The sequence below is a fragment of the Gymnoscopelus braueri genome (assembly GCF_963280865.1).
Source record: "Gymnoscopelus braueri genome assembly, chromosome: 9".
In the NCBI taxonomy this organism is placed as follows: domain Eukaryota; kingdom Metazoa; phylum Chordata; class Actinopteri; order Myctophiformes; family Myctophidae; genus Gymnoscopelus; species Gymnoscopelus braueri.
The window spans coordinates 51624234-51644302 of record NC_137610.1 but is presented as its reverse complement, the minus strand read 5'-3'; the positions used below and the strand labels follow the sequence as shown (position 1 = coordinate 51644302).

At 40.0% G+C, this 20069-nt stretch overlaps 1 protein-coding gene across 1 annotated transcript in view; it reads right to left on the bottom strand.

Annotated features, from left to right (window-relative positions):
* ano3 (anoctamin 3) overlaps window positions 1–20069 on the bottom strand; it is a gene marked incomplete at both ends in the record, with an annotated part of 145832 nt that overhangs the window by 4021 nt on the left and 121742 nt on the right. Inside the window, 8 exons of the mRNA XM_080436896.1 lie at window positions 3424–3576; window positions 4836–4993; window positions 8889–8986; window positions 9963–10020; window positions 11022–11133; window positions 12291–12327; window positions 16629–16793; window positions 19209–19349. Coding sequence (XP_080293022.1) covers window positions 3424–3576; window positions 4836–4993; window positions 8889–8986; window positions 9963–10020; window positions 11022–11133; window positions 12291–12327; window positions 16629–16793; window positions 19209–19349 — 922 coding nt within the window. The remainder of the gene's footprint in view (window positions 1–3423; window positions 3577–4835; window positions 4994–8888; window positions 8987–9962; window positions 10021–11021; window positions 11134–12290; window positions 12328–16628; window positions 16794–19208; window positions 19350–20069) is intronic.

Sequence of the window (20069 nt, the reverse complement as noted above, 5' to 3'; positions counted from 1 at the left end):
GGCAACACTGCACCCACTAAAATAGAGAGATATGAGATATGGTAAAGAAAAAACAAAACAGCCTTGAAAGTGCGTCGTACGACTTTGTGTGTGCCTCCTACAACATCCAAACACTGCTGAATGAAGAACTATCAAACGTATTTCAGTAGATCTGAACCTCTGGCAGATGGAAAGAGTTAAAGGGGTAGTTCACCCCCAAAAATACATTTTTCCTATGGATTATAGTCACCCCATGGGGACTTGAATTCATGGATATTTTTTTTCTTTTTTTCTCTCATTCCTAAGCCAATACTTTGATCATCAAATTATTGTCTTAGGAATGAGACAAAAACAAAAAAATATCCATGAATTCAAGTCCCCATGGGGTGACTAATCCATAGGAAAAACGTTTTTTTGGGTGAACTATCCCTTTAAACAGACCTATATCAGTAGCTCTAGCAGACAGATGGGGTTTAACTGACCTATATCATATAGATATAGTTTAACTGACCTATGTCAGTAGCTCTAGCAGACAGATAAGAGTTTAACTGACCTATGTCAGTAGCTCTAGCAGACAGATAAGAGTTTAACTGACCTATGTCAGTAGCTCTAACAGACAGACAGAGTTTAACTGACCAATATCAGTAGCTCTAACAGACAGACAAAGTTTAACTGACCTATATCAGTAGCTCTAACAGACAGACAGAGTTTAACTGACCAATATCAGTAGCTCTAACAGACAGACAAAGTTTAACTGACCTATATCAGTAGCTCTAACAGACAGACAGAGTTTAACTGACCTATATCAGTAGCTCTAACAGACAGACAAAGTTTAACTGACCTATATCAGTAGCTCTAACAGACAGACAGAGTTTAACTGACCTATATCAGTAGCTCTAACAGACAGACAGAGTTTAACTGACCTATGTCAGTAGCTCTAACAGACAGACAGAGTTTAACTGACCTATATCAGTAGCTCTAACAGACAGACAGAGTTTAACTGACCTATGTCAGTAGCTCTAACAGACAGACAGAGTTTAACTGACCTATATCAGTAGCTCTAACAGACAGACAGAGTTTAACTGACCTATATCAGTAGCTCTAACAGACAGACGAAGTTTAACTGACCTATATCAGTAGCTCTAACAGACAGACAGAGTTTAACTGACCTATGTCAGTAGCTCTAACAGACAGACAGAGTTTAACTGACCTATATCAGTAGCTCTAACAGACAGATAAGAGTTTAACTGACCTATATCAGTAGCTCTAACAGACAGAGTTTAACTGACCTATATCAGTAGCTCTAACAGACAGAGTTTAACTGACCTATGTCAGTAGCTCTAGCAGACAGATAGGGTTTAACTGACCTATATCAGTAGCTCTAACAGACAGAGTTTAACTGACCTATATCAGTAGCTCTAGCAGACAGATAGGGTTTAACTGACCTATATCAGTAGCTCTAACAGACAGAGTTTAACTGACCTATGTCAGTAGCTCTAACAGACATAATAGAGTTTAACTGACCTATATCAGTAGCTCTAGCAGACATATAGGGTTTAACTGACCTATATCAGTAGCTCTAACAGACAGAGTTTAACTGACCTATGTCAGTAGCTCTAACAGACAGAGAGAGTTTAACTGACCTATATCAGTAGCTCTAACAGACAGACAGAGTTTAACTGACCTATGTCAGTAGCTCTAACAGACAGAGAGAGTTTAACTGACCTATGTCAGTAGCTCTAACAGACAGACAGAGTTTAACTGACCTATGTCAGTAGCTCTAACAGACAGAGAGAGTTTAACTGACCTATGTCAGTAGCTCTAACAGACAGAGAGAGTTTAACTGACCTATGTCAGTAGCTCTAACAGACAGACAGAGTTTAACTGACCTATATCAGTAGCTCTAACAGACAGACAGAGTTTAACTGACCTATATCAGTAGCTCTAACAGACAGATAAGAGTTTAACTGACCTATGTCAGTAGCTCTAACAGACAGATAAGAGTTTAACTGACCTATATCAGTAGCTCTAACAGACAGACAGAGTTTAACTGACCTATATCAGTAGCTCTAGCAGACAGATAGGGTTTAACTGACCTATGTCAGTAGCTTTAACAGACATAATAGAGTTTAACTGACCTATATCAGTAGCTCTATTAGACAGATAAGAGTTTAACTGACCTATATGAGTAGCTCTAACAGACAGATAAGAGTTTAACTGACCTATGTCAGTAGCTCTAACAGACAGACAGAGTTTAACTGACCTATATCAGTAGCTCTAACAGACAGATAAGAGTTTAACTGACCTATATGAGTAGCTCTAACAGACAGATAAGAGTTTAACTGACCTATGTCAGTAGCTCTAACAGACAGATAAGAGTTTAACTGACCTATATCAGTAGCTCTAGCAGACAGATAGGGTTTAACTGACCTCTATCAGTAGCTCTAACAGACAGAGTTTAACTGACCTATATCAGTAGCTCTAACAGACAGAGAGAGTTTAACTGACCTATATCAGTAGCTCTAACAGACAGAGTTTAACTGACCTATATCAGTAGCTCTAACAGACAGATAGAGTTTAACTGACCTATATCAGTAGCTCTAACAGACAGAGTTTAACTGACCTATATCAGTAGCTCTAACAGACAGAGAGAGTTTAACTGACCTATATCAGTAGCTCTAACAGACAGAGAGAGTTTAACTGACCTATATCAGTAGCTCTAACAGACAGACAGAGTTTAACTGACCTATGTCAGTAGCTCTAACAGACAGACAGAGTTTAACTGACCTATGTCAGTAGCTCTAACAGACAGAGTTTAACTGACCTATATCAGTAGCTCTAACAGACAGAGTTTAACTGACCTATATCAGTAGCTCTAACAGACAGAGTTTAACTGACCTATATCAGTAGCTCTAACAGACAGAGAGAGTTTAACTGACCTATGTCAGTAGCTCTAACAGACAGATAGGGTTTAACTGACCTATATCAGTAGCTCTAACAGACAGAGTTTAACTGACCTATATCAGTAGCTCTAACAGACAGAGTTTAACTGACCTATATCAGTAGCTCTAACAGACAGAGAGTTTAACTGACCTATATCAGTAGCTCTAACAGACATAGTTTAACTGACCTATATCAGTAGCTCTAACAGACAGAGTTTAACTGACCTATATCAGTAGCTCTAACAGACAGAGAGTTTAACTGACCTATGTCAGTAGCTCTAACAGACAGAGTTTAACTGACCTATATCAGTAGCTCTAACAGACAGAGTTTAACTGACCTATATCAGTAGCTCTAACAGACAGACAGAGTTTAACTGACCTATATCAGTAGCTCTAACAGACAGACAGAGTTTAACTGACCTATATCAGTAGCTCTAACAGACAGACAGAGTTTAACTGACCTATGTCAGTAGCTCTAACAGACAGAGAGAGTTTAACTGACCTATATCAGTAGCTCTGGCGGGCATGGGCCTCCTCCACTGAGAGACAAACTTGTAAGCGTCCAGACGGATCTCTATGATGTTGTTGAGCAGAGCCAGCATGGGAGCCAGAGGGAAGGCTGCCACGAAGATGGTGGTGAAACCAAACTGTAGGACTGTAGAAGAGACATGGTTCATGTTAAACATGGGAGCCTGAGGGAAGATGGTGGTGAAACCAAACTGTAGGACTATAGAAGAGACATGGTTCATGTTAAACATGGGAGCCTGAGGGAAACCAAACTGTAGGACTATAGAAGAGACATGGTTCATATATTAAACATGGGAGCCAGAGGGAAGATGGTGGTGAAACCAAACTGTAGGACTATAGAAGAGACATGGTTCATGTTAAACATGGGAGCCAGAGGGAAACCAAACTGTAGAACTATAGAAGAGACATGGTTCATATATTAAACATGGGAGCCAGAGGGAAGATGGTGGTGAAACCAAACTGTAGGACTATAGAATAGGAACAGAGATGGGGGTTCATGTTAAACATAATGAGCTGTGGTTTGTAAACACAACATCCAATGTTTGGCCAGTGATCCTCTCCAGCCTAAACACACTCACTAGTCGTTTAAACTACAAATCTTCATATATAGTATATAGTGTATAGTATATCGTTTATTTTGACTGAAGTGCACCCCGTTCAAATGGGGAAAATACACAAACAGTCGCATAGCGTTAAGGAGAACTCTTAACGCTATGGACCAGAGCTATAGGGAATAACAAAGGTCACCCTTTCCCTTGTCTTTAACTACTCAACTAATACAACCTTATAGTGACTATTAAGTCAACAAATCAGTCTGCTAGTCGACTAGTTATTGAACTAGTGGAGAGACAGCATGGTGTTGTTGTTGTTTTTTTTAAAGCAAATTTTGATTTAGTTTTAGTCACAGTCTTTTGAATCAAATTCCATTTAGTTTTAGTCATGTTTTAGTCATCTGAAATGTTTTGTCTAGTTTTTTACAGTTGATTTAGTCGGCTAAAATGTATTTTGGCGGTGCCTTGATGGCGTCGTAATGGTTGATTTTACACTTGGTTGCATGCTGAAAATAGCAGATCTACAAGCTCACAACGTGTCGCGCTGCGACACGTTGTGAGCTTGTAGATCTGCTATTTTCAGAGCACAACACCCTAGCGCAACCAAACATAAAATGACTTGTCTTTTAGTTCTACTGGATCTCTTCTCCACTCGTCCCTCACTAACATTTTAGTCTAGTTTTTATTTGTCAATTACGAAATTGTCAATATATTTAGTCTTAGTTTTAGTCATCGTAGCTTAGTTTTTATTTCGTTTTCGTCAGTGAAAAGAGGAAGACGACCAACATTTTCTCGCCATAGTTTTTTAGTCGACGAAATCAACACTGGTCTTTACCCATCTCCAGGTACTCGTCCACCAGCCCATGGGCGTTCATAGGTTGCAGGTTCCAGTCCTTGTCCCACTGGGGGAGCTGAGCCTTGCTGCTCTGCACGTTGTGGCCCACGCCCCCTCCTTTCTTCATCTTCCTGCGAGACCACCAGTTCTGGAGCAGGCTGGAGAAACACAGAGAAAACACCCAGTGGAGTAAAGTAACTAAGTACATTTACTCAAGTACTGGACTTAAGTTCAATATTCAGTTGGAGTATTTCCAATTTTCAATACCTAATTTTCTACTCCACTACATCTCAGAAGCAAATATTGTACTTTTACTCCGCTACAATTATTTGAAAACTTTAGTTACTAGTTACATAAATACACCATTTTAGCCCTATTTTATACAAGGGTCATTTGAAAATAGCCGATCTACAAGCTCACAACGCGTCGCGACGCGTTGTGAGCTTGTAGATCTGCTATTTTCAAACATTTTTGTACTTTTACTTTTGGTACTTAAAGCTCATTTGCTGCCAATTACTTTTGCACTTTTACTCAAGTAACATTTTGAACACGGGGCATTTTACTTGTAACAGAGTACTTTTATGTTGTGGTATTGCTACATTTACTTAAGTAAAAATATCTGAGTACTTCTTCCACCTCCCTGTGAACCCACCCCGCCAATTATCCGTGGTGAAAGCAGCGAACGCTGCTGGAAGGCCGGGCTAATCCTCTGCTGAAGAGGATCTCATGAGCTTCACAGCAGAGAAAAGCCCTTTTTATGTGATAATGAGATGAGCTCAGTGGTGGAAAAAGTACTCACATCTTTTACTTAAGTAAAAGTATCAATACTGCAGTGTAGTGTTGCAGCTCTGCTGCAAGTAAAAGTCCGGTAATACAAATTTACTTAAAAGTACTCATTGTGCAGAATGTCCCATTTCACAAGTTAAACATGTATAAAAATCTTTTGAAAATAGCCGATCTACAAGCTCACAATGCGTCTCATCGGGACGCATTGTGAGCTTGTAGATATCCTCAAAGGGCCAAAATGTATTATAGGGCTGAAGTGGTTCATGTATGTTCTGTCATAATAATAATCTAAATCTACAAAGTAACTAAATCTGGCAAATAATTGTAGTGGAGTAGTAGTAAAAGTATGATATTTGCCTCTGAGATGTAGTGGAGTAGAAGTAAAAGTACTGAAAACTGGAAATACTCCAGAAAAGTAAAACATCCTCAAATGTGTACTTAAGTACAGTATTTGAGTAAATGTACTTAGTTACTTTACACCTGATGAGATGTGCTTGACTTGTAGAAATGACAAGCACCACACCAAACCCACACACTGGTGAATAACATGATGCACCATACATTATGCAACAGCATGGTGAAAACATCATTCTGCGGCAGTGGCTCAGGGGTAGAGTGGCCGGGTAGAGTGAACTGGACAGTTCACTCTACACAGAGTACAGAGTACAGAGCCCCCCAGTTCGATCCCGGGCTGGGGGGCTCCCCCAGAGTTAGTGTGGAAGTGTCCTTGAGCAAGACGCTGAACCCCTAATTGCTCCTGATGAGCAGGTTGGTGCCTTGCATGGTTTCCTCCGCCATCGGTGTATGAATGTGTGTGTGAACTTTTTGTATATATTTTTTATTTTTCATGAAGTCCGCAAGGACTTTTTTGGTCGGACCTTTTAGACAAAAGTATTATAAATGTAACTGTGTTGTTTTACATTCTTTTGCCTAATAAAAATGTCAATCAATCAATCATGTAATGCACAATCTATGTAAAGCGCTTTGGATAAAAGCGCTATATAAATGCACCATTTACCATTTTTACCATTTTATCATTCTGTGTTATCTGTGTAAAAACAGTCTAGGAGTGCAAACGTTAATCCAATTAATCAATTTAATTGGGTATACATTTTTCATGGATATAAGAGACCAAAGCGACCGACGAACATCCTGACAAAACTTTACAGGTGCTGAACAACAATACTGGATGTACGCCTGAGAAGGGCTTAGGTGAATCTCACTATTTCTGCACTTGTGTGTCCCTCTCTGGTTGTGTGTTTCTATTACAGTTTAGAGTTTAGGCATTTAGCAGACACTCTTAACACATTGACTGCCAGAGTTTATTCATAATGTACTCACCCCTGTGCCAGAAATGTGCGTGTTTTTTAATTTTGTAATTTTTCATTCAAATACATTCTCTGATTGTGGTGTTAAGCACATACGACAGTTCCACCAGTAGAGAGCAGCAAATCCACACATTGATCACCTCGCTCGCCCCCTCCCAAACAGGCCCACGTCATATCCTGTCATTCACCGGATGTTATGTTTTCGACAATCCCTGATCCGCTGATCGGCCTGAAAACGATGTGATACACTACGACGATGACTGTTAGTCACCCGGACCAAAGAAAATAGAAGTTGAGCTGTCCGTTCGTTTTTTATACCGTGTGAAAAAACATGTTTTTCCCTATTCTGGACGAAAATGACCGGAGAAAAACAATGTGACCCGGAAATGTTTTTTTTTTTACATCCGGCTCCGGGTGAGTGTGACGTAAGTGGAAAACGAAAGTGCTGATGAGAAATAAACAGAGCCGTGCGATCACAGATTAAACAATGAAAATTCAAAAGAACGCATCAATGCGTTCTTTTGAATTGCTGGCATTCAAGCGATGGATTTGAAAGAACGCATCGATGCGATCTTGGCAATCAATGTGTTAATACCAAGAACGTAAACCAAGAACCTATCATCAGCCTGTACATTGAAACTAAACACACTATAGGATGCCAGGTCAACAATGACCTGGCATCTGTCCATATAACATGCTAAGTTACATTTTAGCCTTTGCATAATCCTGCAAGGTTGTCAAGGTTGCGGCAAAGTGCTACGGGCTGAGGTGGAGTCTGAAGAGGTGAGTCTTCAGATTACGGCAGAAGATTGGTGGTGAATCTGCAGTTCTAACTGCAATGGGGAGTTCATTCCATAGTTTGGGAGCCAGAAGGGAGAAGAGTCTGGGACGTGTGTGGAGCGTTTTGTCCCGGATTGCACTGTATGTTTTTGTGAACCCACGCACTACTGAATGCTTTGTGAAAACATCCTTCTGTTTGTGTGGGTGCAGTTTAGGGCTGCACCAGTTAAAGGTAGGGTAAGTGATATTTTTTGGTTAAAACAAAAAGTATTTTGTTAAAAGATTAAAATACTATATTCTGATAGTAATCATTGCTATCGAGTGTTTTTTCAGTAACAGATGTCTCCCTGTCTCTCCAGCTCTTTAATAAACAGAAAATACATTTTTCGGTAGGTGTCAAAATCTCAGCCAATCAGGAGAAAGTACCAATTTTTAAGCTTAATTTGTATAGTGTTCCAGTTCCAATTTTGCATGCTCATTTCTTAGTGTCATCACTTCCAATTTCACTTGTTTAATCTGTATCCTGATTGAGTTCTCTGTCCTGGTTGGATAAAATTGGAAATGAAACTGAAGCGAAAATGCATTTTCTGTTTAATAAAGAGGTGGAGAGACAAGGAGACTCCTAATACTGAACAAACACTCTATAGCAATGAGTACTATCAGAATATAGAGCTATTTAACAATTATTTTAACCAACGCAAATCACTTACCCTACCTTTAATCAAAATAATAAAATAATTGATTTGGGGGGGAAAAATCACAAATAGTGAAATTCATCTTGTGACATTGTAGATTGGCTATTTTTGCATGACACCATTGTACGTGAAAAATATACAGTAGGCCTTAATGAAAGTAGTTAATCTGACTTTTATTATTCGACTAAAGAAATATTAGAATTGTTTTGTCTCATTCTGTTGATGTATGTAAAAAAAATACATGCTTCACCATTATTCTATACATCGAAAATATCATCGATGTAATAATCGCTAAGTAGAGATATCCCCTGCACAATAATGTCAAGATGAGTATTAGTGATAACGTACAGATATCCCAGCTCCTTAACATTGTAATGATACTAAATTATGATGAATAATAACATACAGATAACCCATCTCCATAATAATGTATTGATATTAAATGATTATGAATCATAACATACGGATATCCCAGCTCCATAAAGTTGTTCCATATCTGTTTGAAGAACATGATCACTCCCATCTGCAGACACAGGTCAATCAGACAGCCACTGGGATGACACTGAGGAGATAATAAATCATGATTAATGAGGTGACACTGAGGATAAAACATAATATCATAATTAAACCATTCAATCCAGGAACGCATCTGTGTCATTTTTTTTAATTTCTTTAGGATATTAGAAAATAGCCAATCTACGAGCTCCTAGCACGGCACTGAGTGCCACGCTATGAGCTTTTGTGCAAAGTTTTGAATATTTTTATTCTTTTAAAGCGAACATTTGTAACTCAAATCTTTGCTTCTGGGGGTCCCTGGAACAAAAATATTTTCAGATAGGGGTCTGCGGCCAAATACATATAATTTTGTGGGTCCTTGACATGAACAAGTTTGAGCACCACTGATATTATAGCAACATACGTTTAAAAAAAAAAACTGTTAGGATTTAGAAGACATTTGTAGAATCCCCCAGAGGCAAAGATTTGAGTTACAAGATTTGCATTAATTTTCACGATTTCTCAAAAATAGCTCATCTACAAGCTCAGATACTTAAAAGTGTCATATAGTGTCTTATATTATCATCACTTTACCCACATGGCCACATACAGCTCAAGTGGAGTTAGGAGGTTTTTGACCATTAATGTGGAGATAATCGTTTTGTCCATCATTGGTTAGAATGACCAAGTCAGAAGTTTGAGGATCCAATGGAGTTAGGAGGTTTAGTCAGAGGCGCTTTTTAATACTTTTTCATTGGTTCAATAATTGTGAAACCCACACACAGACGTAAAGGCTGTTCAATAGCACTGATTTATTAAAGACAATAAAAAAGTTGAAAAATTGAAATAGTTTCTGCCTGACAACGACGATGTAATAAAACTCAAAAACTCATAATATCGGACATTAATTATGACAGAGATGAACGGGGCGGTGGTGTCACATACAGTGATGCATGGCTGTAATATGGTAACGTAATATAATAAACATAATAATAATAATCCAACATGGATGCATTGTGATGGTGTGGTGGATCTGCACTCACCTCCTCCAGTCTCCAACGATTGAACAGTTTGTTGTATTTTCCAGGCCTGCCAGCGAACCTGCACACAGTGAGAGAGATGTGTTAGAAGAAGCAATAATAAGTCTTACCACACTGCTAATGATGTTTATCACATAGAACACACAGCGTGGCTTCTGTTCTTGGAAAAATCATTTAGAAAATCATTAAATAAGATTTAAGCTCCATAAACCCTGGTTTTCGTTTCTTTCTTTCTTTAATCCATTTCCTAACAGTGAAGGGGAGACCTAGTTAATCCCTCTCAAGTAAAAGTACCTCAAAATGGCACCAAACCAACGGCTTGCTTCCAGCGTACTTCCGGAGGAGCATGAGTTGATCTAATAGTTAGGGTTAGAAGGGCTGGGTTGATCTAATAGTTAGGGTTAGAAGGGCTGGGTTGATCTAATAGTTAGGGTTAGAAGGACTGGGTTGATCTAATAGTTAGGGTTAGAAAGACTGGGTTGATCTAATAGTTAGGGTTAGAAAGACTGGGTTGATCTAATAGTTAGGGTTAGAAAGACTGTGTTGATCTAATAGTTAGGGTTAGAAGGACTGGGTTGATCTAATAGTTAGGGTTAGAAAGACTGGGTTGATCTAATAGTTAGGGTTAGAAAGACTGGGTTGATCTAATAGTTAGGGTTAGAAGGGCTGGGTTGATCTAATAGTTAGGGTTAGAAGGACTGGGTTGATCTAATAGTTAGGGTTAGAAGGACTGGGTTGATCTAATAGTTAGGGTTAGAAGGACTGGGTTGATCTAATAGTTAGGGGCAGGTTGTTCCAAAAGCCTGTGGGTAGCAGCAGTAAAGGTGTGCTCACCCTCCCTGCACATTATGTCTGGTTTTTGGGACAACCAGCAGCTTGTCAGCAGACCTACTGTTTATAGCTCTATAGGAGTTAGTGTAGTTTTTGTTCCTGTAGTTTTATATATGTTTTATATCTATAGTTAATGTACCTTCCTGTAGTTTTTATATATGTTTTATATCTATAGTTACTGTACCTTGCTGTAGTTTATATATATGTTTTATATCTAAATAGTTACTGTACCTTCCCAGGAAGAAAGCGATGTAGAAGGTAGAGCTGTTCAGGTTGACAAACTGGAAGAGAAACATCTTGAGAGCGAAGCTGTTCTCCCACTCTGACTCTGTACGAGGATGTTCTGTATGGAGACACGATTATAATACATGTATAATAATAATAATAATAATATGTTCTCCCACTCTGACTCTGTACGAGGATGTTCTGTATGGAGACATGATTATAATACATGTATAATAATAACAACAATAATATGTTCTCCCACTCTGACTCTGTGTGGAGAACACCACAACATGACATAGTTAACAACAAAAGTGAATCGAACTAGTACAGTACACTCAATCGATGATAACAATAAATAAATAACAATAATCGATTATTTTCTGAAACTATTTTCTGCATGTCATTCTAGGACGAAAGGTTTCACAAAAATAGTCAAAATATCCAATCTACAGTAGTAGCCCACTACTTATTGTTGTGAGCTACAACTTATGAGCTTGTAGATTGGATATTGTCACTATTTTTTCACGACACCATTTTGTGGTCAAGTATGAAATAAAAAGTGATTAATTGAATCGTTGATAATAAGAGATCATAAGACACAAAACAATTATGCACTTCCAGATTATTCAATTAATAAAAAAGGTAATCAAACAGTTGCAGTTCCTAAAGTGACAGCATGCAGCATGTGAGATGAGATGAGACTTTATGAATCCACTAGGGAAATTGAGGCGTTACAGAAGCATCAAGTGATAACATAAATAATCTACAAGACAAACACAACACATCAGACACACATGGACATAATCACACAGGAACAGGGCAGACACAGAACGATGGTTACGTAGGTAACCACGGTTATGTGAGAGATTGGATCACCCCAATATGATTAATGTATCCCTCCACGGCAGGCAGAGGCATCCGAGGTAGACTAACAGATTACTCCATACGGGGGTGTACAGCGGCCAGGGGGCGGCATCGTGCGCCTGCCCAAATACCTACGCGGCACACCCTTCTTCCTCGTGTCCTTTTCGAGGCGCGCTAGATCACCGCAAGACGATTGGAGTGCCGCAGTACACCCCCGTACGGAGTCATCTGTCAGTCTACCTCGGATGCCTCCGCCCGCCGCGGAGGGATATATCATATTGGAGTGATTCACTATAGAGCTACATAACCATAATGCATTTAGGGAAAGGGTTCTCATGCATTATGCAGTCTGACGGCAGTTGGCATAAAATAAAGTCTGTAACGCTGTGTTTTTATGTGGTCAGTGCTCACCTAGGTTGGTCAGAAGATAAGCCACTTTCTCATAAACCTGACAAGACAGAAGACATCATTATAAGCTTCCACAGGGAAAAAAGGTATGGTCTTTATGATCTGTTAAACATGACCCCCAGATACTGTTATTGCTGTCGTTAAACCATCCATCTTCTACCGCTTACATCCGGAGTGGGGTCGACGGGGGAAACAGCTCCAACAGAGAGCTCCACGCTTCCCCTCTCCTGGGCAATATTAGCTACAATCGAAAATAGTAGATCTACAAGCCAGAGATGGGGACTCGAGTTAGGGACTCGGACTCGAGTCGCACTCGAGTCGCCAAAAATGAGACTCTGGACTCGACTCTGACTCGCCCTTCAAAGACTTGAGACTTGACTCGACTCGAGCCTCAAAGACTCGTGGACAATCTTTATTTTATGTTTTTTTTTGGACGCAGTAATGAATGAAATGCCCCGAAAACGTCCACTCCCCTGTCTCCTCCCTTTCCCCTCGGGCCGCGCTGCGCGAGCCGGCTTCCAACCGGCTTAAGTCAAGCTGCTGCATGGTGCTCATTAACGTAACCAAACATGGCCAAGGTGAAGCCACGGCCACGGTCATTAGCATACAGAGGACCATGACCATGGCCTCTCTTACGTTGTCAAACATAGCATAAATAGAGTCTCAGGCAACACCATTTCATTCACCTGAAAGCTGAGGAGACACAGAGATATCACGCCACTGCTGAGAAGATAAGACGCCACTGCTCTGCTCGCCTAACCTGACGCTGCTCGCCTGCTGTGATTCAAGATGCTTTCCACATCCATGTTCTGTTCGTTTGTCATCAACAATGATCGAAATGGGAAGTTTATTTCAGCAGCTACAATGTGACAGTTTTAGTCTGTTTTTTGGTGCGCAACACAGCCCTCGTTTAAGTGAATTGCTTTCACCTGCTCTGCTGTTGGACTGCTGTGCGGAGTGTGCGCAACAGGGCATATCTCCGCCAAGCCAGGGTGACCTACCCAGGCCCATGAAATTCATATGCAGGCATAGTAGCCAATTAGAATGAAATCTGCAAAAACTGACTCATATACTGATACAGAACCATATTGGCTATATATTATCGCTGTCGGGTGGAAATCTTGTCTGTTCCTTTTTTATTATTATTTAAAAACAATTTAAAATCGTGAAAATAGCCAATCTACAAGCTGTAATTATTAATAATTAAGAAATACTATATTTTAAAGAGTGAAAAATCAACTAAAGTCATTATTAGTGCAAGTTCAATCACATTTCATTTGAATGAAAATAAATTGTGGGGAAAATACATAAAATCTCTAATCTGTGAATCTAATGTGATTTATTATGACCTGTCTATACTTTTACATCTATGCCTTCGTGTTTGTGTGTGTGTGTGTGTGTGTGTGTGTGTGTGTGTGTGTGTGTGTGTGTGTGTGTGTGTGTGTGTGTGTGTGTGTGTGATAGCTGCGCTATAAGACGCAAAGGAGCCTAAATGAATGTATCCTACTATTTTGATAAACATTCATTCTGTGCATTTCTCATTTCGGGTTGGGTTTGTGGACCATAATAACTGTATTTCAGCCTTAGGCTACATCATATAAATACATAATTAAATAAATTAAGAATAGAATCCCCCCCCCCCATTTTTTTTAAAATTTTTTTTTTTAAAGACTTTAAAAAGACTCGAGACTTGACTCGGACTCGACCCTCAAAGACTCGAGACTTGACTCGGACTCGACCCTCAAAGACTTGAGACTTGACTCGGACTCGACTCGACTCAACCCTCAAAGACTTGAGACTTGACTCGACTCGAGCCTCAAAGACTTGAGACTTGACTCGGACTCGAGCTCAGAGACTCGTGGACATCTCTGCTACAAGCTCACAATGCGTCGTGATGCGACGCATTCTGAGCTTGTAGCTCGGCTATTTTCAAATGTACACAGAGCTGAAGTGGTTAATGTATGTTTTGTAATAATAATCAAAATCTATAAAGTAACTAAAGTTGTTAAATAAATGTTGTGTAATAAAAGTATAATATTTGCCTCTGAGAAGTACTGGGGCAGAAGTAAAAGTACTGAAAATTGGAAATACTCCAGTAAAGTAAAAAATCCTCAAAATTGTACTCAAGTACAGTACTTGAGAGTAAGTGTACTTAGTTACTTTACACCTCTGGTGGAGGCAGATGCATGTCCGCCCACCCTAGCGTCTGGGGAGTGTTTTCATTGACACCGTTAGTTAAATTGCCATGTCAGGTCTCTGGTCTGTCTGTATGCAGAGTGTATTGAGACAACGCTGTGATTCAGCTCCATAATACAATTAATTGATAGTGTCTGCTTCACAGTGTCTGCTTTTTATGATTATGATAGAGTGTGTGCTGCTAAACGGTTATGTAAATATTTCACAGTGTCTGCTTTATGACCAGGTACACTATAAGCCCCCCTGTGTGCATACACTGCAGTGGTGTAAAGTAACTAAGTACATTTACTCAAGTACTGCACTTAAAGTTAGATTTTGAGGTATTTTTTTTTTACTTTACTGGAGTATTTCCAATGTTCAGTACTTTTACTTCTACTCCACTACATCTCAGAGGCAAATATTGTACTTTTACTCCACTACAATTATTTGAAAACTTTAGTTACTAGTTACTTTGTAGTTTCTAGATTATTATTATAAAACATACATTAACCACTTCAGCCCTAAATACATTTCGGCCATTTGAAAATAGCAGATCTACAAGCTCACAATGTGTCATGATGCGACACATTGTGAGCTTGTAGATCTGCTATTTTCAGAAGATTTGTATACATTTTATACACTTGAAATTGGATATTCTGCATAATGAGTACTTTCGGCTTTTGGTACTTTAAGTACATTTTGATAAATAATGCATGTATAACGTATAACCTATAATGTTTCTAGCGTTTCCTGCCAGCCTGTTACCTAACCCAGGGGATTGTGCACAGCCAGCGCTCCTTTTAAAGCCTTGACATCCTGACTGCGCTGTGTGGGGAATCTGTCACGGAGGTTTGGAGGTTTTTGGCCGTTTCTTGCGATAGGATGTGCTTACGCTCACTGAGAGGGGGATAATACCTTCCTGGAGGTCCTGGTGAGACCATTAGCATCAAGTACCAGAGATATACACGGCAAAAACCACACAGTGTCAGGTGGCTTAGCGAACCAAAAGCACCACAAAGCGGATAAAAGCACACCATTTAGCTTTAGGCTTCTTTAGGACCTATTGATGGACTTGGTTGGGCTCCCCTTATTCTGCACACTGACGAAGGCTGGATAGCCGAAACGTTTGTTCTTTTGACATGTACAGTAAGAGACGATAAAAGAGAAAACTCTTGCCTCTGAGCAATCTGGGAACCCATTGTCAAATAAAAAGGAAAAACAGCGCCCTCTGCTGTTTTTCACTTGTTCATTTGACTCTGGGTGGAGCTGTACGGAGGACCCGTGCTCAGGGAAACCGGGGTTTTGGTCTGCCTTCAGCCTTCCACTTCCGGTGGTGCGACTATGTTTTCATTCCCACTAACAATATTTCTCCACGGAACATTAACACCACTTCTCCCAAAGAACGCGGATCGTTTTGGTTATAAGCCCACTTGTTTCTATGATGAAAGAGCAAGTTAAAATGTTACTAACTTTCTGTGGTTTTGTCGGCTCCGAGGACGCTATTGTTAAATGAGTTTCGGTTTGTTTCCAGTGGGGAACGAGCCGCACACATGTAAATCCCGGCCACTACATTTGATTGGGTAAAGGGCGGCCTGCTTCCTGATCTGATGGCACGCCCACTTGTAGCCAATGTGCATGGGTTGTCAGATTCAAGCGCAGCGCTGAATCTGTTCTTGAGAGATTAGCCTCTGAGTGAGACCCAGTTCCTTTATAAATGTTGTTAAAGGACTACTTCAACCTATCTTCATATAATTGGTCCTCACTAATGCTCATGATAAAATGGCACCATTTTTTTCTACTCAGTCTGTGTCTCAGAGGAGGGCTGTGGACAGTTCAGAAACCCGCCACCTACCAGTGACATCATCGATGTGGAATCCAAGCTAATAGAAACCGCAGGCTTTCTATTCCTGGAAAGTTGCAATGCAATAATAGAAGCCATTGTTCTCACGTTAATAAAAAATCTAAATAAAAAATGTGAAATCTTGTTGGAAAAAAAAACTTTTTTACCATTTTATCATGAGCATTAGTGAGGACCAATTATATGAAGATAGGTTGAAAATGGGTGAAATCGTCCTTTAATCTAAGAGAATGTCGCACAAGAGAAGTCAGAGCGCCGTGGTAACAAAAAAGTGTATTTATGGCCTCCTAAGCTCAAATATCACTCACCACGTTGAGGGACATGATGATTATGAAGTTGATGCACACTCCAGTGCCGGAGGTGGCGAACTGCCAGTTCTTCTTCACAAACTCCCAGTCGAACGAGGCGAACTTCTCCATGGCGATCAGCCGGAAGACCACCACGGCAAACACCGCCGTCAGCACCAGAGAAATCTAACATGCAGGAAACATAATGTAAACACACACTGCTGTCAGAACCAGAGAAATCTAACATGCAGAATATGGAACAAAATGTTTCAGCTTCAGGCTAGAGTCACACCTGCACGCTGGTTGTAAGCTGATAAACGCAGGTTGTGTGTAGCCTGGTAAACCCTCCCTCCGGAAATCTCAATTCTATTTGATTCCTGGAGTGAGTCTGGCCTGATCCGCCTGTCTGCAATATTGGCTGTGCTGGAGTTGGGCGGGAGTAATACCGTTGACTGACAACCCCTTCAGCCAATGATAATTTTTCCCCTTCAGCCAATCAGCAGTTCACCAGTCTAATGTGACGCAACGGGACTTTTGAGACAGCCATACCCAAAATGGGTTGCCTTTTTCGGGTACAATGGTGTCACTGCCCGCCCCTACCGGTTCTCTAATTATTATTTTTTAAATAGGCTTTGTCATGATTAATTGACCACATATATGAAGTTAAACAACTAAATTCTATCCAAACGATATCTTATAAGTAAATTCCGTGCCTCAAAATAGAAGTTAGAGAGCTTTTTGAAGTAAAAAAATAGCGGAGAATTGGCCGCACAAGAAAAAGATGGCTGCCGTTCGTGTTTTGGGCTCACTCGAACTCGCCACCTGATTGGCCAACGTAAGCTGTCAATCACAGAACAATGAGCGACGACGCTGATAGGCGCGGCCGTTTGGCATACACAGCCAATATTGCAGAGAGGCGGTTCATGCCAGACTCACTCCAGGAATCAAATAGAATTGAGATTTCCGGAGGGAGGGTTTACCAGGCTAGGTTGTGTGTGGCAGTGTTGATTAAAACTAAAACTATGACGAAAAAAGTACGTTGACTACCTTATTTCACTGACGAAAACGAAATAAAAACGAGATAAAAACTAAGCTACGACGACTAAACCTAGGACTAAATATATTGTCAATTTCGTCAACAAATAAAAACTAGACTAAAATGTTAGTGAGGGACTAGAGGAGAAGAGATCCAGTAGAACTAAAAGACAAGTCATTTTATGTCTGGTTGCGGCTCGGGTGCTGCACTCTGAAAATAGCAGATCTACAAGCTCACAACGCGTCGCGCTGCGACACGTTGTGTGCTTGTAGATCGGCTATTTTCAGCATGCAACCAAGTGTAAAATCAGGCATTACGACACCATCAAGGCACCGCCAAAACACATTTTAGTCGACTAAATCAACTGTAGATTTAGTCGACTATAATCTTATGATCTCTAAATGACTAGCCTCGATCTCCAGGCTTTTATTGCTTAGTTTTGCTAAAAAATAAAAGCCTGGCCCAACCATAGCCTGTACTGGGTATGAGGAAGTGTTTCATTTCCCAACCAACCAGAGTGCAGTGGGCGTCGCTCGTAATGTTGTGTTAACGGGGCGGGGGTTGACGGACAGATCGGTGAACCAATGGGATCATGCGCAGTCTCTCGCCGGCTCTATACACACGCCCCTTTATACACGAAATCAGGAGGGTTGCAGCAGGCTACTAAATGACTAAAATATGACTAAAACTAAATGAAACTTTGCTGTGAAAATAAACACTGGTGTGTGGCCACTTGTTTTGCGCAGCCAGAGCAGCCTAAAAACCCCTGCAGGGCCTTCTGTCTTGATTGATGTTGCCAGGCTGGTCTGTCTTCGACTCATCCAATTGGACAGAGGAGGAAAAGTAGCAACGGACTCAATCATTTATCTGCTTCAAATAAGACTTTTTTTTCTCTACTTAAGGCGTTCTGGCGCATCCGTAACACACTGAAAGCTTCGCAATGTCGACAAAACGCTCTGTACGCATGGAAAAGACGGCCACACATAGGCAGACGCAAAGTTAGGTGTGACTGTGGCCTCAAAGTATTACTAATGACCACCAACCCTCTATAGTTAGTAAAACGGACCTGAGTACTTGGACCACTTTTTTTTCGTTTACAGCAAATCTCTGTGCCAAAAATAGCCAAGCTTGTAGATAATATGCACATTTTTGGCGAGTGTTCCCCCCAGAATAGGCCTGCATGCTGCGGTTCATGATCAAGTGTTAAACACATGAACCCAATAGTGTCTATTCTGGGGACGAACATTCAACAAAAAAAGTTGATCTACAAGCTCACAACGGGTTGCATTGTGAGCTTGTAGATCTGCTAGCCTATTATGGCTAGCCTAGAAAATGGAATATGGATAAAACTACTGTAACAGCAGGAGTAACAACACAAGACTCAATTGAAACAGTGATGTTTGTCCACTGGGGGGAAACCTTGAGCCATAGCTGGGTTATGACACGTCACACACAACATGTATTCATATTCTTACATTATTTAAATGTTTACTTCTTAAGCATGACACAGATACCATGATAAATAATGTAAACATTGAAATAATCATGATTATAGTGTATATTACCATAAAGAAGATGCCAGACACAGACACCATAAGTCTGCTCAGTTTATCGGTGAACGGTTGGAAGGGTTCAGGTTTGCCAGAGATGGGGTTAACCCTTTCCACCCTGGAGTACTTGGCTTCAAACTGCGGCCTCAACTCGTCCTGAATGAAAAGAGTAGTTATACTGTTATCACTGGTGTAAAATACATTTACTCAAGTACTGTACTGTAAAGTATTTTCTTTTTAATATTTATACTTTAGTGGAGTATTTCAAATTTTCAATACTTTTACTTCTTCTCCACTACATCTCGGATCCAAATATTGTACTTTTACTCCACTACAATGAAAACTTTAGTTACTAGTTACTTTGTAGATTTTGATTATTATTACAAAACATATATTAACCACTTCAGCCCTATATGCATTTCAGCCATGCATTTACATTGCAGTATTGATACCTTTACTTAAGTAAAACATTTGAGTACTTTTTCCACCACTGTGATATTAAGAACTATTCATAGTTCTATTGTTATATTAAGAACCATCCATAGTTCTATTGTTATATTAAGAACCATTCATAGTTCTATTGTTATATAAAGAACCATTCATAGTTCTATTGTTATATAAAGAACCATTCATAGTTCTACTGTTATATTAAGAACCATTAATCCCGGTCATTATTTTTCATATTGTGGTTATTAAAATCAAAAGGGTTATTGTCAATATATTCTTCAGATAATCCTTCATAATGTAGTTCGACCCAGCTGATCGACACAGTGTGTGTGTGCGTGCGTGCGTGCGTGTGCGTGCGTGCGTGCGTGCGTGCGTGCGTGCGTGCGTAATTTTCATTCTCAGGAATGATTAATCGATGTATGGATATTT